The sequence below is a fragment of the Micropterus salmoides genome, unplaced genomic scaffold, assembly GCF_014851395.1.
Source record: "Micropterus salmoides isolate LMB-PRFRI ecotype aquatic unplaced genomic scaffold, ASM1485139v1 Ms_hic_scaffold_4, whole genome shotgun sequence".
NCBI classification, from domain to species: Eukaryota; Metazoa; Chordata; class Actinopteri; order Centrarchiformes; family Centrarchidae; genus Micropterus; species Micropterus salmoides.
The window spans coordinates 10,740,799-10,759,911 of NW_024043372.1; the positions used below are offsets into that span (position 1 = coordinate 10,740,799).

Sequence of the window (19,113 nt, forward strand, 5' to 3'; positions counted from 1 at the left end):
ATGTGCCAAAATTTGGACCTTGCTTGTAGCGCCCCCTAGTGGTCGAAGTGAGCAAATTTTTTCGCATGCCGTCGTCTGATGGGCCTGAACCTACCCAGTGAGTTTTGCGTCCCTAGCACTTACCGTCTAGGCTGCAGTAGTGGAATTAGGTGAAAGGAAGAATAAAAAAAAACCAAAACCAAAAATTAAAATCCGAGCGAAAACAATAGGGTTCCCAGCTCCACTGGTACTGGGAACCGCAATGCCTTGCATTCGCAGGTTCCCAGCCCCACTCGGGCTTACACCCCTAATAATAACAACGAGAATGATTACAATAGGGTTCCCAGCTCCGCTCGGCTTGGACCCCTAATAATAACAATAGGACTAGTAACAATAGTTGTAGCAGAGGGTGTCGAGCAGGAACACGGGGCAGCAGGCGACCCGCAACCACAGATCCAGACTCCACAGCTCCAGAGGCAGAAACACCTGCAGGAAGTGATAGGAGAAGAGAGGAGAGGGACGAGAAAGCACAAGACTAACAGAAAGGGGAGAAGTTGAGTTAGTAACATGCAATAATGGGATGAGGTTGCATACAGAGGGAGAGAAAGTAGAGGAGAGAGGAGCTCAGTGCATCGTGGGAAATCCCCCGGCAGTCTAGGCCTATAGCAGCATAACTAAGGGATGGTTCAGGACTCACCTGAGCCAGCCCTAACTATAAGCTTTATCAAAGAGGAAAGTCTTAAGCCTACTCTTAAATGTGGAGATGGTGTCTGCCTCCTGAACCCAAACTGGAACCTGGTTCTACAGGAGAGGAGCTTGATAGCTGAACGCTCTGGCTCCCATTCTACTTTTGGAGACTCTAGGAACCACAAGTAACCCTGCATTCTGGGAGCGCAGTGCTCTGGTGGGGTAGTAAGGTACTATGAGCTCTTTAAGATAAGATGGTGCCTGACCATTAAGAGCTTTGTAGGTAAGAAGAATGATTTTAAATTCTATTCTGAATTTTACTGGAAGCCAATGCAGAACAGGAGAATTATGATCTCTTTTCCTGGTTCCTGTCAGAACACGTGCTGCAGCATTCTGGATCAGCTGAAGATTGTGCTGCGTACAGCTGAGAAGTGTTAATGGACTTTTTCGAGCAGCCTGATAATAAATAATTGCAGTAATCCAGCCTAGAAGTAACAAATGCATGGACTAGTTTTTCTGCATCATTTTTAGACTTTTAGATTTTCGCAATATTATGTAGGTGAAAAAAGGCGGTCCTTGAAATTTGCTTAATGTGAGACTTAAACGACATGTCCTGATCAAAGATAACTCTAAGATTCCTCACGGAGGTGCTTGGGCCCCAGAACAATAACTTCAGTTTAATCTGAGTTTAACATTTTCTAATGTTAAACTCAGAAAATTACATTAGAAAATTAGAAAACATTAGAAAATTACAGGTCATCCAGGTTTTAACATCCTGAAGGCTCATTTGAAGTTTAGCTAACTGATGAGTTTCATCTGGCTTGATCGATAGAGTATCATCTGCATAACAATGAAAGTTTATGGAATATTTCCTGACAATATTGCCTAAGGGAAGCATATATAAAGTGACATATAAAGTAACATTGACATCATCATTTGTTTCAAATATGTAAAACACAGTCTACCACAACCTGTACGCCAGGTTTTATTTTCTACTGTCACTCGTGTACATGGTTTTATATGAGCTCGAGTGTGGGGGTTAGTTTTGTGTATTACCTGGCTGTGAGACAAACTTCTCCTTGGGGACAATAAAGTTGAAAATGGAAGGTGGGAGGTGACTGCTGTGCAATTAAATAAGCAACCCATGTATTTAAAGCCCAAAGCAATAAACCAAATCCAAACAAAAAGGGCAGTTAAATAGACAAACAACATTTTTCCAAACCCTGTATATTTTAGGGAGTGGGGGGTAAGTCCTCATATTTTATTTCTATTTTTGTTTGCATCAGTGAAACTAGCAATTTAAGCTTATCCAATCCTGTCATTATATTTAAGTTAACACAGTTTACATAGTCACCGCAAAGTTTGTGCTGTTTTGTCATGCAGAATATTCATTCTATATTCTTAGGTTTCATTCATTATACTCTTCATTATACTCATTGTGTCCATACTAGCATTGTGTCAGTGTTCTCATAGTTTTCAATATTCTCATGAATAATAGAATAGATCAGAATAGAATAGAATATGCAGCATATGATATGATATACTGTATAGTTTAATACTTGTGAATGAAGGAATAAACACTGTCAAGTCTCATGATATCATATCTCCAGATTTTAAAGGTTTAAAAAAAATACTGCTAATGCTTTTCTTACATGGCAACAGCAAACATTTTCATTTATACAGTCAGTGTTATTTCAGTGTCAGTGTATATTTAAATAATTGTAATTTTGCATGTGCAATGTATTATTTTGCCTTTGAAAATATTATCAAATGGATCACATATAATGCTACAATTCATTTGGCTACTCCTTTCAAATCTCTATTTTGTCCCTGTGTGTTGTTCATCAGAAATCAGTTGTCACTTTCTCTTTCAGCTATAAATGAGAAATTCATACAGCTGACTGAAGTACAGCATAAAAGACAACTTCATTCCCATACGGAAATGCTCTGAGGCAGAATTGCCCCTAATTCCTTTTGTCCAGCCCTCTTGTTCTGAGTAACTCGCCTGATTGGTACAAAAACCACCCCCTAGGCTTTTCATTGGCCACATGCTTGACTTTGTCACTCTGCCATTGGCCAGTTGTGTCTGAGAGCCCTCACCCTGCTTTGTGCTGCTGTCTGGGCAGCAGCAGGGTTCTGGAAAGTGGGAGGAGGGAGAAAACCAGTATGAGACTGGAGGGGCTGAGGGGGTGAAAGGACCCAGCTAAAAAAGAGAGGGACAGAGAGAGGAGATAGAGGGAGGAACAGAACCAGAGAGACGACAGAGGCTGAAGAGAAAGGGGAGGGAGCCAAGAGGGTTACCTCATCTAGAGCTGCTAGTGCACACGGTGCAGGGGAGAAGTTGTGGGAAAGTAAACAGCAGAGGAGAATTCCAATCTGTTTTCAGCCACTTGCAGCCCTCGCAGGAGACCATAAAGATGAGTGAGCTGGACCCGGCAGCATGGTAATAACTGAGAGTTTATGGTTGATTACCAGGATTAAAGGGTCACCAGGGAGTGCCTGAAGCTTCTTGAAGGACATACTACTGAGGACAAGGAGGTGAGAGGCATACATTTGTTGTCCTCCAAACACTTTCCCGCTTTCCTTCCCTCATTCTGTCTCTCTTCTCTCTCCCTCCTCACGCTCAGCATGGTTAGCATGTTGCAAAGACTGCAGCTTTGTCCAAAGGGGCCATTGATGGAGTGGAGTTGGGGGTGGGTGTGCTGGTTTGTGCCTCTCTGTCTCAGTCCAACAGCTATAAGGGGCAGCTGAAAGGACAAGGGAAGGTGGAGGAGGAGAGGATGGGAATGGCAGATACCCGTGTGGCCCTTTGGCAGAGTACACACCATCATGGACGATTAAACCCGAGTCTGACTGAGAGAGCCGGCGGGGCTACAGAGCGTGAGGCCTTGTTATGATAGCAGCAGTTCCTGAGACAGACTCCAGGAAGGATGAGTGAGAGATTGGCGGCTCATCCCAGACCCACACCTCTGGCCGGCTGTTTTTCAGCAGCACTGCACAGCTCTTCTACAGCCTCAGGCTATAAAAAGAGATTCCCTGGCCTGGGCCTGGCCTTAACCATTCCAGTTTGACGGTTGCTTCCCGGAGTACAAAAGCTCCTCCCAGGATGGATTTCACGCTGCCTCTATACTCTGAGCAGAATAAAGGGGGGAGACAGGGAGGAGTGGAGTGAGGGGGGAGCTAAGGGACCTTTGACCAAGTAATTTGCATTTTAAGCTAGGGCACTGTTTCTGCCTCATTTGCCGGATGTCCAAGTGCCTTTTTTTTGAAGACACTCCATGGACTCACTGTATCAGATTTTTTTGTGCTTATTCACAGTCTAGCACTTCCAACAGACATTAGCAATCCGTGCATGCATGGCCTGAAGCCACCACAAAGACTTCACTATCAATGGGAACCTTCTCCCTTTTGCCACACATTCATTCACTCATGGAAACTTACTGCACTCACGCAATCATATGTACACACATGCAAGGCCATGGTGTTCAAGTACACAATCGGCCATTTGATAGTGGTGACACGCCTGACAAATGTTTTCTGGTGTACTGTATTACACAATGACCACATCCCTCTGGGAATGTCAGATAATTAACTAGAAGGAGGAATTCTGGGATGTTTGTAAGTTGAGGCTTATCTACAATATTATTTCCTGTAAGCTCTTCCGATATGGACTCCAAGATCAAATAAAAATCACATAATCCTCACTTAACATCTTGAGCTTTGAGTTTTACATTGAATAGTGTGAAAATTTCATTTGGCCAATATTAAAAAGTATTGTGTGACACTTCCAGAACGCCTTGCTAACTAAGGTGCACAATAACATCAAACAAAAACTATGGCTCATGGCAACAAGTGAATGTAGGAATCCAATTGAGTCCATTCCCATGCATTCATACGCTGTTGGAACAGCCACCAGGGTCAATTCAGGGTTCAGTATCTTGCCCAAGGGCAAATTGTCTGTGACTGTTAACATCAGACATTTTAGATCTACGCAAATGTAGTGCAAATAGCTATTGTTCTTCTGTACTCTGTGGTCCCAGTTGTAGTTCTTGTAGTGATACTGTTTGTCTAAGAGCAAGATCAAGCTAATGTCTTCTCAGCACTCACAGAACTTTATCATAGAGCTTTGACTTGGAATGGGAAAAAGATTGAACTCAATTTGGACACTTTCATCTTCATCATACAGGATCATCGCACAAATTAATGTCAAGACTTTCTGCAAAATATTTGATCTTATTGGTGGTGAAATCTTATAGTTTTTGAGCTATGAGCAAACACTGGACTTGTGAGGCTGTCTATTAAAAAGTTAGACAGATTTTAATTAAATCGATCAGCTTACAGCCTAATGGGTAGCACTGTGACGTCATTGCAAGAAGGTCCCGGGTACAAACCCCGGTCGTCCCATCCTTTCAGTGTGGAGTTTGCATGTTCTCCCCATGTCTGCGTGGGTTTCCTCCGGGTGCTCAGGTTTCCCCCCACCATCAAAAACATGCTAGGTTGGTTCTCTAGTCAGTGTCATTTGCCACTGCATTCAATCTGGAGTTGGTCCCCGGATGCTGTACAGTAGCTGCCCACTGCTCAGAGATGGGTGAAATGCAGAGGAAGAATTTTGCTGCTTGGATGTGTATATGACAAATAAAGTACCTTTACCTTTACAGGGGCGCTATCCTTTCCAAAATAAAGCCTCCCCCCCAAAAAAGATCAGCTTACCCATTACTTAAAGAGACAATTAACATGATCAAAAAGCATCATCTGTTTACAGAAATATATTAAATGGTTACAAGTACCTAAGACTGTGAAAACAGTTGTATTAAGTCTTGTGTAGGCAGGGAATGTTTAAGTATTTGTTGCATTAGGACAGCGGTTTTCCAATTCTTGTTTGCATTGTACCCATGGACAACTATCACTGGATCACTGTGATGCTGAAGAAAACTTAAAAAGGGAGATGGGAGAAGGAGATTTGGTTTTGATATCCAGAGACACTGACACAGAACAGTAATTGTTGAGCAGTTGGCACTTTCTGTTACAGAATATATTAGTCATCTTTAACTTGTCACAGGCTGAAAAATTGTGTGCCAGAATTATTCAAAGAAATGACATGAAATGAAAAAGAAATGACTGTCTAACCTGCACATATATTTATTGTGTTGGATTCTTGATCAAAAAGCATTGTCTGGGCAACACATTCAGGACATTCTTATCTCTGTTCAGTATTTGTACAGTACAGCACACACAGGAGTTCAGTACGCTATTGTGCTTTGAGCACAAACGGCAGATGGGAGGTGGTGGTTGCTCCCACTGTGTCCTTGACTAATGTGACACCACCAACACATCACTGCTGTTGTGGACTGACACAACTGGAGCTGCTCTCTATAGCAGAGGGCATATGAAGGCCAGACTGGCTCCTGAATGAATAATATATTGCTGAATGTCTTAACAGTGGCAACATGATGGCAAACCTGAGGGAAAGTAGGAATGAACTATCTTGAGTATGCATAGATAATCCTCTTAACGTGTTGTGTTTACAGTGTGATATGATATTCCACAGAGCCTTTGGCACACAGTCTTCAGAAATTCTTTAAAGTGAAATTTTAAATATTCATAACGTTCATGATATATAATGCAATAGGCTTGGCTTCGTCTGTGTTCTAAAATCTTTGGTAGGGCAACGTTATGTTTAAGCAAATTTACAAATGTCTGTGAGCAGCCTCCCACTCAGATTGTTATGCCGTTTGACAGCCAAAGAAAGACATATTCCGTCTGTTCTCAAGGAGCTGTTTGCAGTTCCTAAATTGGCCGAGTCATACTCACATCTCTTGATGGGAGATCCTCAGGGAAGCTGAAGAAGGAAGGAGCGCCAAAGGCAGAATCATCTCTGCCTGGCACTGTTTGTTGTTGTCAATGGTCCACTGGTCTCTCATTGTCTGCTGAGTGTTTGTGTGCCATTTTCTCTAAAGGAAAGCCTAAAGTAGCGTCGCGCCCAGTGACTTTCTGTTAGATTTTCCAATGCTGTTTATTCAGTCTTCACCAGCTGCTGTTCACTGCCCGTGTCTGTTGATATATCCTACTGCAACTGACCAATGGCTGTGAGGTCTGTCTGCAGTTGGTTAAACATTGCACTCTATGAACTAAATATGCAGCCCAGCAGATCTGCAAAATCCTGAATGAAAGCTTTGAATATAGTTAGTGGTTAGGAAACTCTTTTATCTTCTGCTTAAAAAAACCCCCTGTCATTTAATTTTATTTTTAAGGCAGATTACATACTATCTGCTTTGTGAAATGAAGTACAGTACAACAGGGAGCTGAGATGGAATCAGGCAACATAAATCAGGCACCAAGTACACACAAGATCCAACTCCATAATTAAAGATGGCACAATTTGAATGGGAAGACTGTGAAGGAAATACAATTATACAAAAAAACACTTAATATGCAAAACTGCTATATTTAAAACAAGACATAATAAAACTTCAATAAGGTCAGAAGGTACACTGCAAATGTGTGACCTTTTGTACATACCCATGAGAGTTTATACCTCACTTTCCTCTGTACGCATAGGCCTACACCATACCTCCACTCATTACCACATTTAATACACAGCAGGAGTGTTTTTATAGCTCTATGTAGGTCAGGGACAGGGTGCGTAGGAGTTGGCTTCATCTCTATTCTGTGATGTATCCTTCAAGAATAGCTTTCACACAGCACCACTCCTGGAGCTCTTTGTTTTTCTAAGCTGAAGTCTGTTTGATGCCGTGTCCAAATGCTTTCCCTAAATGACACTCATTCAGAATACCTGTCATTTCTTTTCTGAGGTGGGTCTTTTAAGTGAAAAAATTTTGGGTTCGTGTTTTGTATTAGTGTTATTTAAAACTAAATCTTACATGGTTTCTATAATGTCCATTCAAAGAGGATGCTGCTTTCGTCTGAAAAATCCTCCATTTTCCTTTAAGTTCTATGAGCCATACTGTAGACTGCACAGCCATGGCCAAATGACCTGTGAGCTAATCAGTACTGCAGTGACGGTTGTAGAAACAATGCTTTCTTAGGCTGAACAGAAGTTTTTCCCTCCACAAAAGAATCATTGTTGATTTGACCAACAAGTGGGCCGACTGGAGAAACTGTGTTTGTGGTACAGCGGAGGCGGCTGGGTCCAAAGGCTGCAGTGGCATACCGTACGTGTAAACAGGCAGAGAAGTGATGTAGCAGTGTTTAATTTACATCAATTATCATCATTTAGTTCCACCGTAATTTAAACACTTGTTAAACAGTTATTGTGGCAATTCAGAATTCAAAGCCATCTCTTCTCTTGAACCTCGGTGCTTACAAACATTATGTCCAAATTCAGCTGTCAGCAAGCAGTAAACAACAATGACAGCTGTAACTGACATCATGACAGCCCTTGTATCTTAGTTAAAAAATAAAATGCTGACAATGAATTTTACAATCCGCAAGCAGTGTGTTTCAGGGCAGTTTTCCCGCACATGTTCAGTCGCCTCTGCTCCATGCTGTAATTTCCCCAAAGGAGGCCAACAAACTTCCCTATCAGGCCCAAGAATGTTCCAGCACTGGAAGCAGTTTGATGCTAATTAAAATGTAAAGCAGATGCTGGGTTCTGGAGTGGTAAACTAACATGTACAGAAACAGAGTCAGTACATCACAGGAAATTTCCATTTTATTTTGAAAATATGCTAACAACAAATTTAATTTCCATGATTACAGCTGACAATTTTACATGACCAGCTATTTGTTGAAGAAGTACCATGGGTCCAAAATCACTGCAAAACACATTATGTGTTTGCAACTACTATATGCCTGTACTGATAATGTTTCAATATTCTTTCATTAATTCCTAAAATGTCTTGTCTGCTGCCATTGACAAGACAAGATGAAATTAGCTTCTCAGATAATTGAGGTCTGTAATGTAAGGGCATATGTTTTCGTCCCTGGGTGTGTGGATATCTGAATTAATCTGCCACTAAGCCTCATCAGACTCTTTGATTTAACTAACAGTCTTTCCAACGACCATATGTCATGTTTATAGCATTTGGAGTAGTCACTCAATTTAGGATGTTTTTACACACTACAAGTATAACACCAAGTTCACCTGACTGCATTTTCTGAAGAACACAAGTCTGAGCATTTCAGTCTAACATTTTGTTGTGAAAACACTGTAGAGATAAGTTAATTTCAGTTCAGTTCAGTGTTATTTAGTACAACAATGAGTTTTATCTTAAAGGTATTTTATATGCGGCTGTTGCTGTTAAGCAGCTTTGGTATGTTTATGAAGACCACAGAACATTCCAATCCTTCTGTCCATCTACTTTTTTTGCCTTTATTAATTAATTTAATAATAAAATTTAATAATTTCTATCATATAAAGGGTGGAAATGTATTGTCAGTACTCTGGAAATAGGGCATGAAGGTTCTCCTGAACTCCTGAGTTCATATTAAGTGCAGATTCAGGAAAAAAGACTTGGTTTGTAGTGGAGCAATACTTCAAGGATTGCAAATCCCTGAGGAAAGAATAAACATCATCTTAAATTCATTATTATTAGAATGATTATTAGAGGATTAAGTGTTATCATTCTGTGATTAAAAGCCTTAAGCAACCTTCTAAAATATTTTTTGATGTGGTATCAATCATTTTTTCATCATAGTGTCGCTTTTTAACTCAAATGTTGGACACTTTGTCTCTTTTTCAGAGATTATGTCTACTGTGATGTCTCAGCAACCGCCAAAGGAGGATGAAGAGGAGGAAGATGAGGAGCGAGGGGAGGAGTTTCTGTTTGAGGACAGTATGGATGAAGAGAAACTTCAGGAGGACAGCAAAGGGACTGGTTCTGTTAGGTCTGACCAGTCCAAAAAGGAGGACAGACAGACATCAGACAGTGTTCCACAAACAGGCACAGACAGCACACAACTTCTCAGAACATCGCCTTCTGCTGGACAGGAGGATATTCCTACCAAGGATGTAGCTTCAATTTCTCCTCCAGGTAACACATTTTCAGGAATACTTTATATATTATTTTTTTTAAATCTGCGTTGATTTGTTCACTTTTAGAGATGAGAGAGCTCTGGGTCAGCTATTCAGGACAGTCTAAAAGTAGTTGACAGGCACCGGAAAATGTATAGTTTGGGAGAGGGATCCTTGCTGTGTTGCTCTTACTGTGGTTTCTTCCATTTTTTTCTGATTAAAGTTTTTTTTCTTTTCTGAATGGAGGGTCTAAGGATAGAGGGTGTCGAATAGGATACTATACAGATTGTAAAGCTCCTTGATGCAAGTTTGTGATTTGTAATATTGGGCCATAAATAAAAAGGACTTGAATTCACCTTAAGTAAAAGTAGTACCAAGTACCAAGTACCAAGATGTACTTTTGACTTACTTGAAAAATGTAACCAATTACTCATTAGATATTGCTGCTGATTAAAAAAAAAACTAATTCCTACAAAACAACAGAATTAGTCACTTGTGTGCATTGAGGGGTGAACATTTTTATTTCATTAAGCAGATATTAATGTATAAATTGAGCTACATCTTTGGTATATGTTTTTGTAATAAGTTATCTAAAGATAATGTTGGGAGGATGTATGTTTTAGTTATTCATCCTGAGTCAAGGATATGGTCTAAAGACAATATTAACAGAACAGGAGAATGCCTTGCTGTTTTACAAAGTTAAATAGGTTTATCCCACTCCACACCTCCATAAGGGTCCGTGTCCACCAAAGTGTTTTTTGCCAGCTTTTAAAAGCTGGTAAAAACGCCAGCAGTGTGACAAGGTGCTGAACGTTATTTCCGTGCTTGGGCGCTGGACGCCCAGGAGTTTTTTTTCCAGTCGCCAAGAGTTGAAAAATGTTACTGTGCTTTCAGACCAAAAGTGAAGCGAGCGTTCGGGCAGTGAGTTTACATACGAAGTCAATGCAAAGACGCGTAGAGCCGCGATTTCCTGTCGCGCGAAGCAAAACCTCAGCTCTTGGACCAAACGGTGAGATGTTTCCTCACCCACAAAATCTCATGAACCCATATAAGGCGAGTCCATCCTCTCTCTCTACCTGCTTCAGCCTTCCCTTCATACAGAGCAAGTACTCTGCTCTGTGCTGACATTTTTACATCCAGTAAAGTTAGCTGGAACTACTTGCAACAAATGTATCATATTACCCAAAGCAGGTGGAAAAAACTCTGCGCCTCAAAAACGCCTGCTAGCTTTTCAGAAGACCAGCTGGCGATTTCAGTGGATAAAAAATGTTTTGGTGGACACGGGCCCTTACTCCTTCATTACTCAGCTTAGCTCTAGCAAAGTCAGGTCAGTCAGCAAGACCGCATGACAACAACTTCTAAAATGTTTGTTTTCTGAATGGAGTGGTTCAGATCAATCAGGGCTATGCTAACTTGTTCACAGTAAAGTACAACGATAGCTGGAATAAAGTTACAGACACATTTTATGATTTTATGACTCACCGGGTAGTTCAACTTCCTTGCTTTCTATTCTCCAAGTAATGTCCGTTTTTTATGTGAATATGAAGTAGTAGTCCAATAGAGCTCTGGGTGCCAACTGATGCTAACAACAACAGTGGAACCGGATGTGCACGGAAGCTAGCTGGTGAGAAGCTCAGGTGAACATAAATCAACGTTGTAATCCCAAAAACTAAAGTAATTTAATAAAAGCAGTTTACTCCTTCACGCGAGAAAACGGCGTAGTTGTCAGAGCCTAATCCAGTCCGACTACGGGTGTTTATTTGTCCAAAAGCTGCAGCGCTGCTCCTGGCTCTGTCCTTGGCTTTTACCCGCAGTTTAGTAGCTTTCCACCAGTGGCGTTTCAATCCTCCGCTCTGCTTGGCCCTCTCCACACAACGCTCTGAAGCCATCTGTGACGTCTGGATAATCTCAGCGCTGATAGGCTATTGTGACTCACTTTCTCACTCGAGTTGAAAATTTTCAAGTCACTCGAAGGCGTTTGTGTCGCCGGCAGCCCCCCTCCACACCGCACGACAGGAAATCACGGCTCTCCGCGTCTTTGCATTGACTTTGGTGTATGAATGTTCATTCAAGGCCGGGAGAGGATCTCTGTTCCCCCCAAAAATAGAAACCTAGACTGTGTAAATGATTATGCATCCCTGTGCTCGGGGCCAGACGCCTGAAGCTGGCCCAGGTGGCAGGTCTGTGGACCAGCTGTATATGTGTTATAGTACTTCTCTGTTTATTCTCTTTTATTAATACATTTTTCAAAGACAACAGTTTGTTGTAACACAATTATTTGCTTAATCCCACACCAGCAACATACACAATCCACGACATCGGCCACCTTAGCTTCTCCCATGCGTTTGCAAAAGGAGGGGTGAGCTGTGGCCGAGTCATTAGTTGAAATTTGCAATCCTCACCACTAGATGGCAGTAACACCTACACACTGAACCTTTAACTTATGCAAGTGATGACATTATTTAGATATATTTTGTTAAATATTGGATCATGATTACTGATGCACTGAGCCATAGTAGGAGTATTTTAACATTGTAATCTTAGCTGGCAGAGCTGGACTTATTCATACCTTATGTAAACTTTATAGACTTTTTTGGTAGTACAGTGAACCGTATTAGCAATTAATCACATTTCACAAGCTGATGATATGTTTTGGATTAAAATTTTAGTATATAACTAAAGTATACTATATATACTATATTTCTATTAGTTATATACTAAAGTATATACTAAAGTATATAACTAATATAAATGTAAGTGTAGTAAAAAAGTATAATAAATATCACTGAAATTTAGTGAAGTAGAAGTATAATGGAGCATAAAATGGAAAACCTGAAATAAAGTTCAAAAATAAATACCGGGAAATTTAATCAAAGTACATAACGCAAGTAAATGTCCTCATTTCTTTTCCACCCTTGCTGATGGGTGTGACAGTTTTGTGTGACTATCTGGCTTAAAGTAACATAACATAAACCATTTTGTTATTGTAGAGACATGGGATAGTGGTTAAAGTTGCTGTACTGCAACCAAAAGCCCCACTCTCCATCCTCTTAACAGCACTTTCATCAAACACTGAACCAACTAATACTACCTATGTAGTCACTGTACAATAGTATGTCTGATAAAATGACTCTATAGTGTACCTCTTCTTTGGTTTCTTCTTTAGTTATCTGATCAGTTTCCCATAGCCACACTCTGTGTTAGTGACTTATCAAGTTGTATAATGTCTATTTAACAGGATGAAATTATTGCCTCAGGCAGACAGGCATAGGAGAGCAGAGTTAACTTTCCCTTAATTGGATGAAGCTATGTAGATATAAGTATGATATATTTACTACCTGGCTAATGTTGCCAAACAGGCCCTGGTAATTATACGCCCAGATAAAGAGTGAGATTTAAGTCTTGGAGAAATTCTGTTGGACAAAGTGAAGCGATTAATGCTTAATTAAAAAGCTTTTTTACCAAGTCTGTGTGTAGTAATCCGTTAAGTGGGCTGTGGAGATGCGTGGGGGAATTCTGGGCGTTGATAATAGTGTGCAGTGGAGGTCTGTTATGTAATCAAGGGTTGAGAGCAGCTAAGATTCAGATCCCTCCCTCACCAGATGACATGAGTTCACATGGTGGGAGGAAAGGAAATTGATTATAGCATTTGTTTAACAGCACTTTCCTTGTACATATGCCTTTGCTATGAAAATACAGTACAACCATGCAAAATCCGTGTAAACAAGTGTAATTTAGTTTTTGACGATAATGCTTTGGTTTAGAAAAGCTCAACTGTATACAAGAAGTATGAGAGAATAAGTAATTACAACACAAAGTCAGCCCCTAAAACAAAAAAAATGCATTTGTTATTTTTCCTTTGCTTTGGAATAGTTTGTCTAATGGTTGCTGTTTTTCCTTCTTTTTGACAGATGTTCCAGTTAATGCATCATCTAGTTGGTAAGTTTCCTATGATTCCAATCACAGTGTGGTGTATATTACCAAATAGCGGTGGAGAAAGTAAACTCAACATCATACCACATCACTGTTATGACATTATGTTGGAGATAATGTCATGCTCACACTCCATCCAAACACCACACAGTGGGTATGAGATACTGTGATGTTACGCCGCATCTATTTGTACAACATTTAGATGCCAGATGGCATGTCACACTCACAGTGACAAGAGATATAAAGTGATGTTGCTGATACAATTCTAGAGGGAAATCACAGGATTGCCCAATTCACAATGATGCATATAGTATAATATGATGAGCCCTGTTTATATGCTATTATGTGGTGTTAAGATGAATTTAATTAAAAAAGTCAGCTCATTCAATAAAAAAAACTAACATATTTTTTTCCATGTAATCCCTGCAAAAAGTGTGTTTTAATCTGTGAGATTTCTGCCATCACCCCAATATAGTTGAGGTGAGTGGAAATTAAATTGTGATGCTCAAAGCACTGAAAGATGACATTTGAATTTGAATCAATTAAGTGTCCCTATAAGCTTGCATTTAAAATACCAAGGAATGTGAACCCAAATTAAATGTACTCTTAAGTAGTGTTGTTAAATTTACGACTGCTGTGACATGAAAATGCATTGAAAAAGGTGAAATAGTCCAAATGTAAACTGTAAACTTAGGTGTCAGCTGGGACATTGTTCCTGAAAAGACGTTTTTTTCAAATGTCTTTTTCAAATTTTTTTAGAAGCAAAAATGAAACTCCATTCATCTTCTGTGTATTTGGGTGGTGGCACAAGTTTAAAGCCCCAAACACCTATGGAATACCCACAAAGGACTCTCAGGACTGTGTATTCATGTTTGACTGTGTGAGTGACAGCTCCCTCGCACGCCTGTTAGCTTTGCTACACGAGTCAGGGTGGGACAAATTACACTTTCGTCTTATTAGTAGATGGTGTCTGATGACCTGTGTTGCAGAGCCTTCAAGAGGCGCATAGCTCAAAACTTTGGCACAGAAAACTGAAACAAACTGCATGGTTCTGTGTTATGTTATTTTCTTTTCTTGTGATTTAGGTGAAATGACATCTAAAACTTAAAAATTTAGGAATGAGAATTCAAGTCAGGTCAAGTCAAGTCAGAATGATTGAAATGAGCCCATCACTGGTGCTGTCAGACAACATCTTTCATACAATCAAGAAGATAGTTTGCTTCAAAGCCTTAGCACGGCAAATGATAATGTGATAGTTTATTGATCCCTTTGAGGCAACTGCCTTTTTGCTTGCTCCTCTCTATAGGGAGGTCAGAAGTCAAAGTCATCTACAGTACAGAGCAGCAGCCCTGGAGCATTAGGAGTTAGGATACTTTAGCTCACTATCAGCGAGCTTTGAACCCATGCCCTCTATTCAAAAGACAGCTATCCTATTTAATGCCTTCAGCAATCGGAATCTCATCAGTCAATATAAAAGAAAGTGAAATAAACAGTGAAAAATTGTTTCTGTAAAGTTTACACCTCCTAGAGGGGAAAGGGGATGTGAATCTGTTTTGAACTGCTGGAACCACCGGATATTGGTAACTATACAAAAAACAACAACCAGAGACACACGAAATTATAATATACTATACAGGTTTTTACATACTTTCCTTTTTTGTTTCAAGTTATGAGATGAGCTGGAACGTTTTCAGCTAAAACAAAGTCCCTCTCCTGCCTGTCTGAACTGCATGATGAAGCCATGTAGAGACCCTGATTTTAGTGAAGCGTCCCCACCTGCGCTTCAACTGTAGGAAGTGGGCTCAGAATCCTGTACTGAGCACACTATAGTGGACTTCAGGGTCTGGATTCCTGTGGGCTTTCCTGTGCTGAAACGAGGCGCCTGTATTTGTGTACAGGTGTGAGCTTGTGTGTATGTGTACAGTATACGTTTCTGCAGTGTGTATATGTGTGTGCATGAATGCCTGCATATATGTGTGTGTGCTTATGTGCATCTTTGCGCGTGTGTGTGGGCTATAGAGTCACAGTGAGGTCTTGGCAATTTCTCATGCGGGGAGATTTCTGCTGAGTGCACATTTCCATTTTGTTTTACTCAATAGCTGCCTTTAAAAGAAGAGCTATCAATAGCACTTTCCATCATCAAGGTGTTAAGACTGTCAGCACATCCACCAGATCTGTCAGCAGTTTTAGAATAATATTGCTAAACTTACTTTGTGACTGTATATGTTTTTCTTTACTCTGCAATGACAGCACATCAGCACGTTACAGCTATTAGGTTCAAGGCAGCATTTCTCTCATGTGAGTTTTATGTGTGCTCCAGTGTTTGATGCCAGCATTTACTTCTGACTTCACTTTCTACCTCTTGACAGATAGTTTTCATTAAAGGCATTGCACAGAACCTCAGCAATGAACCGATTAACACAAAAGATACCTTGACAACGTGGCATTTATGAGTCTGTTTTGTGTACACAAGCTCTTAACTTAGAGAGTGTAACTTTACTTCAACTGTTTATTTTATTCCCCCCACCAAAGTTACTTTTTTCACCTTTTTACCCTTTTGCAGCCTTGCAGAACTTTACACTTTTGCACTTGTGAAGAAACTCATCTAATGTAGCTTACAGAACACATTTATTTTTCACAGCTACTTTTTTGAAGACCCCCTCACCCTGTTGTACTCACCTCAGTTGGGTGTGCTGTGAAGGCAAAAGAAAAAGGTGACACTGAAAGCATTAAAAACAAACAAAGTATACAAATAAAATGAGATGTCATGAACCAAATACTTTAAGTGCAATTAAATTGGAGTCTGTTATGCACTGAACAACTTTGGGCATTAACACGGCGTGCATCATGGGAATGGTTCAATGTGAGGAGTGGGCAGTTGTTTATGGAGGAGATTTATGACCTGAGGACAAACAGCGCTCCATCAGTATGGTCGGCACAATGCTTGTGCAGTTATAAAGAACAACAATGCTCAAGAGAGACCAGGGGGCAAAACAGGTAGAACTATGGCAGGTAGTATTGCTCTGGCACGGTAGCTGAAGGGAATAGAAACAGATGGAAGTGTGAGATTTGCATTCAGGCAGCTTCTGCTTTAGGCTGTGCTCTGCCCCAGGCAATGTCATTTGCATTGAAAAATGTTTCCTGCTTCTCTCCTTGAGCTATATGACTCACTAGGGTTTATAGGCACAGATAAGTTGTGAAGGGGTGTGTAAAAATATGCCTGGATCGATAGCTACACTGCTCAAATCACTCACACCTGACATGAATGCAGAGAGTCAGGCAGACAAGCTGTATATCGCTATTGTTCTGGCTCCACTCTTTTCCACACAAGCAATTTTAATGACAAGAGATCAGTTTATCGTAAGAAATATGTTGACAAATAGCTCTTCATTTTGTTTTCATGTGGGTCGAGATCATTTTTGTTGTTTAGATTGAGATGAATGATCCGGCATCATGGAGAATGCAGCAGAGTAATACTTTACAGTGTTTTGCAGCTTGACACCACTGCAAAATTAAATAGCTGCTATCAGTAGCTCTAATATGACATGTTGGCAGGGCATTATGTCTACTTCCAGATATGTACTGGGCACTTATTGCACAACAGGGAGAGTGTAGCACAAACATAACAAGAACTATGACTGTATTTTTATGAAGTTTCTGATGTTCAGAATGCTATACTTATAAATAGTATGAGGTTATTGCTTTGATGCACAACAATGGAGTTTTAAGTTTCTATATCTTTGCAATACATTCATTTCATCATTCAGTATTCCAGGTGTTCTTCAATTAACTTGTTTTTGATCATCATAAATCATTCTTTTCCTTTTTCCTTTTTGAGGAAAAAATACCCTTCTAATGCACAACATGGGTCAAAAATGACCCACATTCATTTCCTATATAATGTCATACAAGGCTGAGTGTTTCTTTGCTATATGTTTTGAAATTTTATTTCATTATTTAAAACATCGAGTAGTCATTAAATATTTTTGATTTACCCATGGGTCAAAAATGCACCATATTTTTTCACTATGGAATTTAAAAGAACATTTGATGTTTGTAAATGTTTGCTATCAGTAACATATTTGCTGTTGTCCAGTATTCACCTGCCACACATTTGGCTGCTTTTGCGTTTTACTTAAGAAAATATTAGATTTCTTGTGAAAGAAAAACACTCAACCATGCATTGAATTACATAGGAAATAAATACAGGTAATTTTTGTCCATGCATTGGAGGATTTAAGTACCATACTGTTGGGGTATAACAAATACATTCTCATGTAGTCATCTTGTCCGTTTTCTGTGTATGACACAGATGCTACAAACTATCTACTGTTATTTTTTTTGTCCTTGCCTGCTCTGGACATGCTTTCCTTTCTTTCTGACTCATAATACACTGTTCACCTGGTGCTGTACTCTACGAGTAAAGATAATGGTTTGCATATCATTGCATACTGTCTACCTCCATTGTCACTTCAATTTAAGGTCAGAGTCTGCAAGGCTGCCTCCCCAATAGCTCCAAATTACTGCATTTTGTGCACATTATTTTCCTGGCACGTCCTGTTTGTCTGCTAGTTGACCATCACTTTGAGTGGCTGCTGCTGCTGCTTCTGCTGCTGATGGCATTGCAAGTGTTGCTGAGCTGTTTAGCAGAGGGAGAGGTTTAATTAGTGTAGATGGGACTCGCCTACACGCTGGATCCTGTCACATTATCAGTAATGTGGGGGAGGACAATCCCTCACTGGCAGCATCAACACAGGCCATGTGATAGCTATGTCAACAAAGATTTTCCCTTGTGATGTCAGAGTCTGTTTTTAATAGCTGGTTTAGGGCACTTTTTCATTCAAAAAGCCAGCGGTGATTATGGTAAGCCGCAGGCATGACAGATGATTTAACAGTGCTCGGGGGCAAGTAGAGTAACTCAAGTAACAAGCAGTAGGTGTGATGATATATATATATATATATATTTATTATTTATTTATTTATTTATTTATTTTTAACACGTGGCCTTGCAAAAGTTCTTCTGAATAAGTAGGTCAGCACAACTTATCCCACGTACAGCTGAAGTTGTCACTATTAACACAGCTTATTGGGAAATGGTGTCAGATATTGTTGTCAGAAATAATTATGTAAAATAATCCACTCTAATGCTGAATATTTGAATATACCATTTCGACTTTAACTAAAGGTCCTGTGTTGGTGGAAAAGTTTCATGACCAATGGGCGGTTAAAGCCTACATAGAAAATATTTAAGTAGAAAAGCCCATACCTCCACCAAGGCTTAAAAATCCTGTGTGTGTTAATGTCCAAGTGTGTTATTTGGTGATGGAAAATGTTTTTGCATTGCATACAGAAATATAAAATATATAAACATGCAAAAATGTACTAGCTAGTTCTTATGAACTGCTGCCCATATGTAAAAATAGTGTTCCTAGTTCCAAAATAAGTTACCTCAAAGATATCCCAATGATTTGACAGCAGCAATATGTGTTCTGTCAGACTTTAGGGAGTGTGCGTTTGCATGCATGCTTAGCAAAGAACTA

The 19,113-nt window shown here is 40.0% G+C and overlaps 1 protein-coding gene across 3 annotated transcripts in view; it reads left to right on the forward strand.

The window, feature by feature from the left end:
• The first annotated feature begins 1,487 nt into the window (after nucleotides 1-1,487).
• The window catches only part of arhgef10la (Rho guanine nucleotide exchange factor (GEF) 10-like a), a 115,770-nt gene continuing 98,144 nt past the window's right edge, over nucleotides 1,488-19,113 (forward strand). Inside the window, exons 1-3 of one of the 3 annotated variants that reach the window (XM_038695432.1) lie at nucleotides 1,488-3,204; nucleotides 9,369-9,659; nucleotides 13,552-13,579. In XM_038695432.1, coding sequence (XP_038551360.1) covers nucleotides 9,374-9,659; nucleotides 13,552-13,579 — 314 coding nt within the window. In that variant the 5' untranslated portion in view covers nucleotides 1,488-3,204; nucleotides 9,369-9,373. The remainder of the gene's footprint in view (nucleotides 3,205-9,368; nucleotides 9,660-13,551; nucleotides 13,580-19,113) is intronic. The other 2 variants (XM_038695433.1, XM_038695434.1) reach the window with 2 other exon arrangements.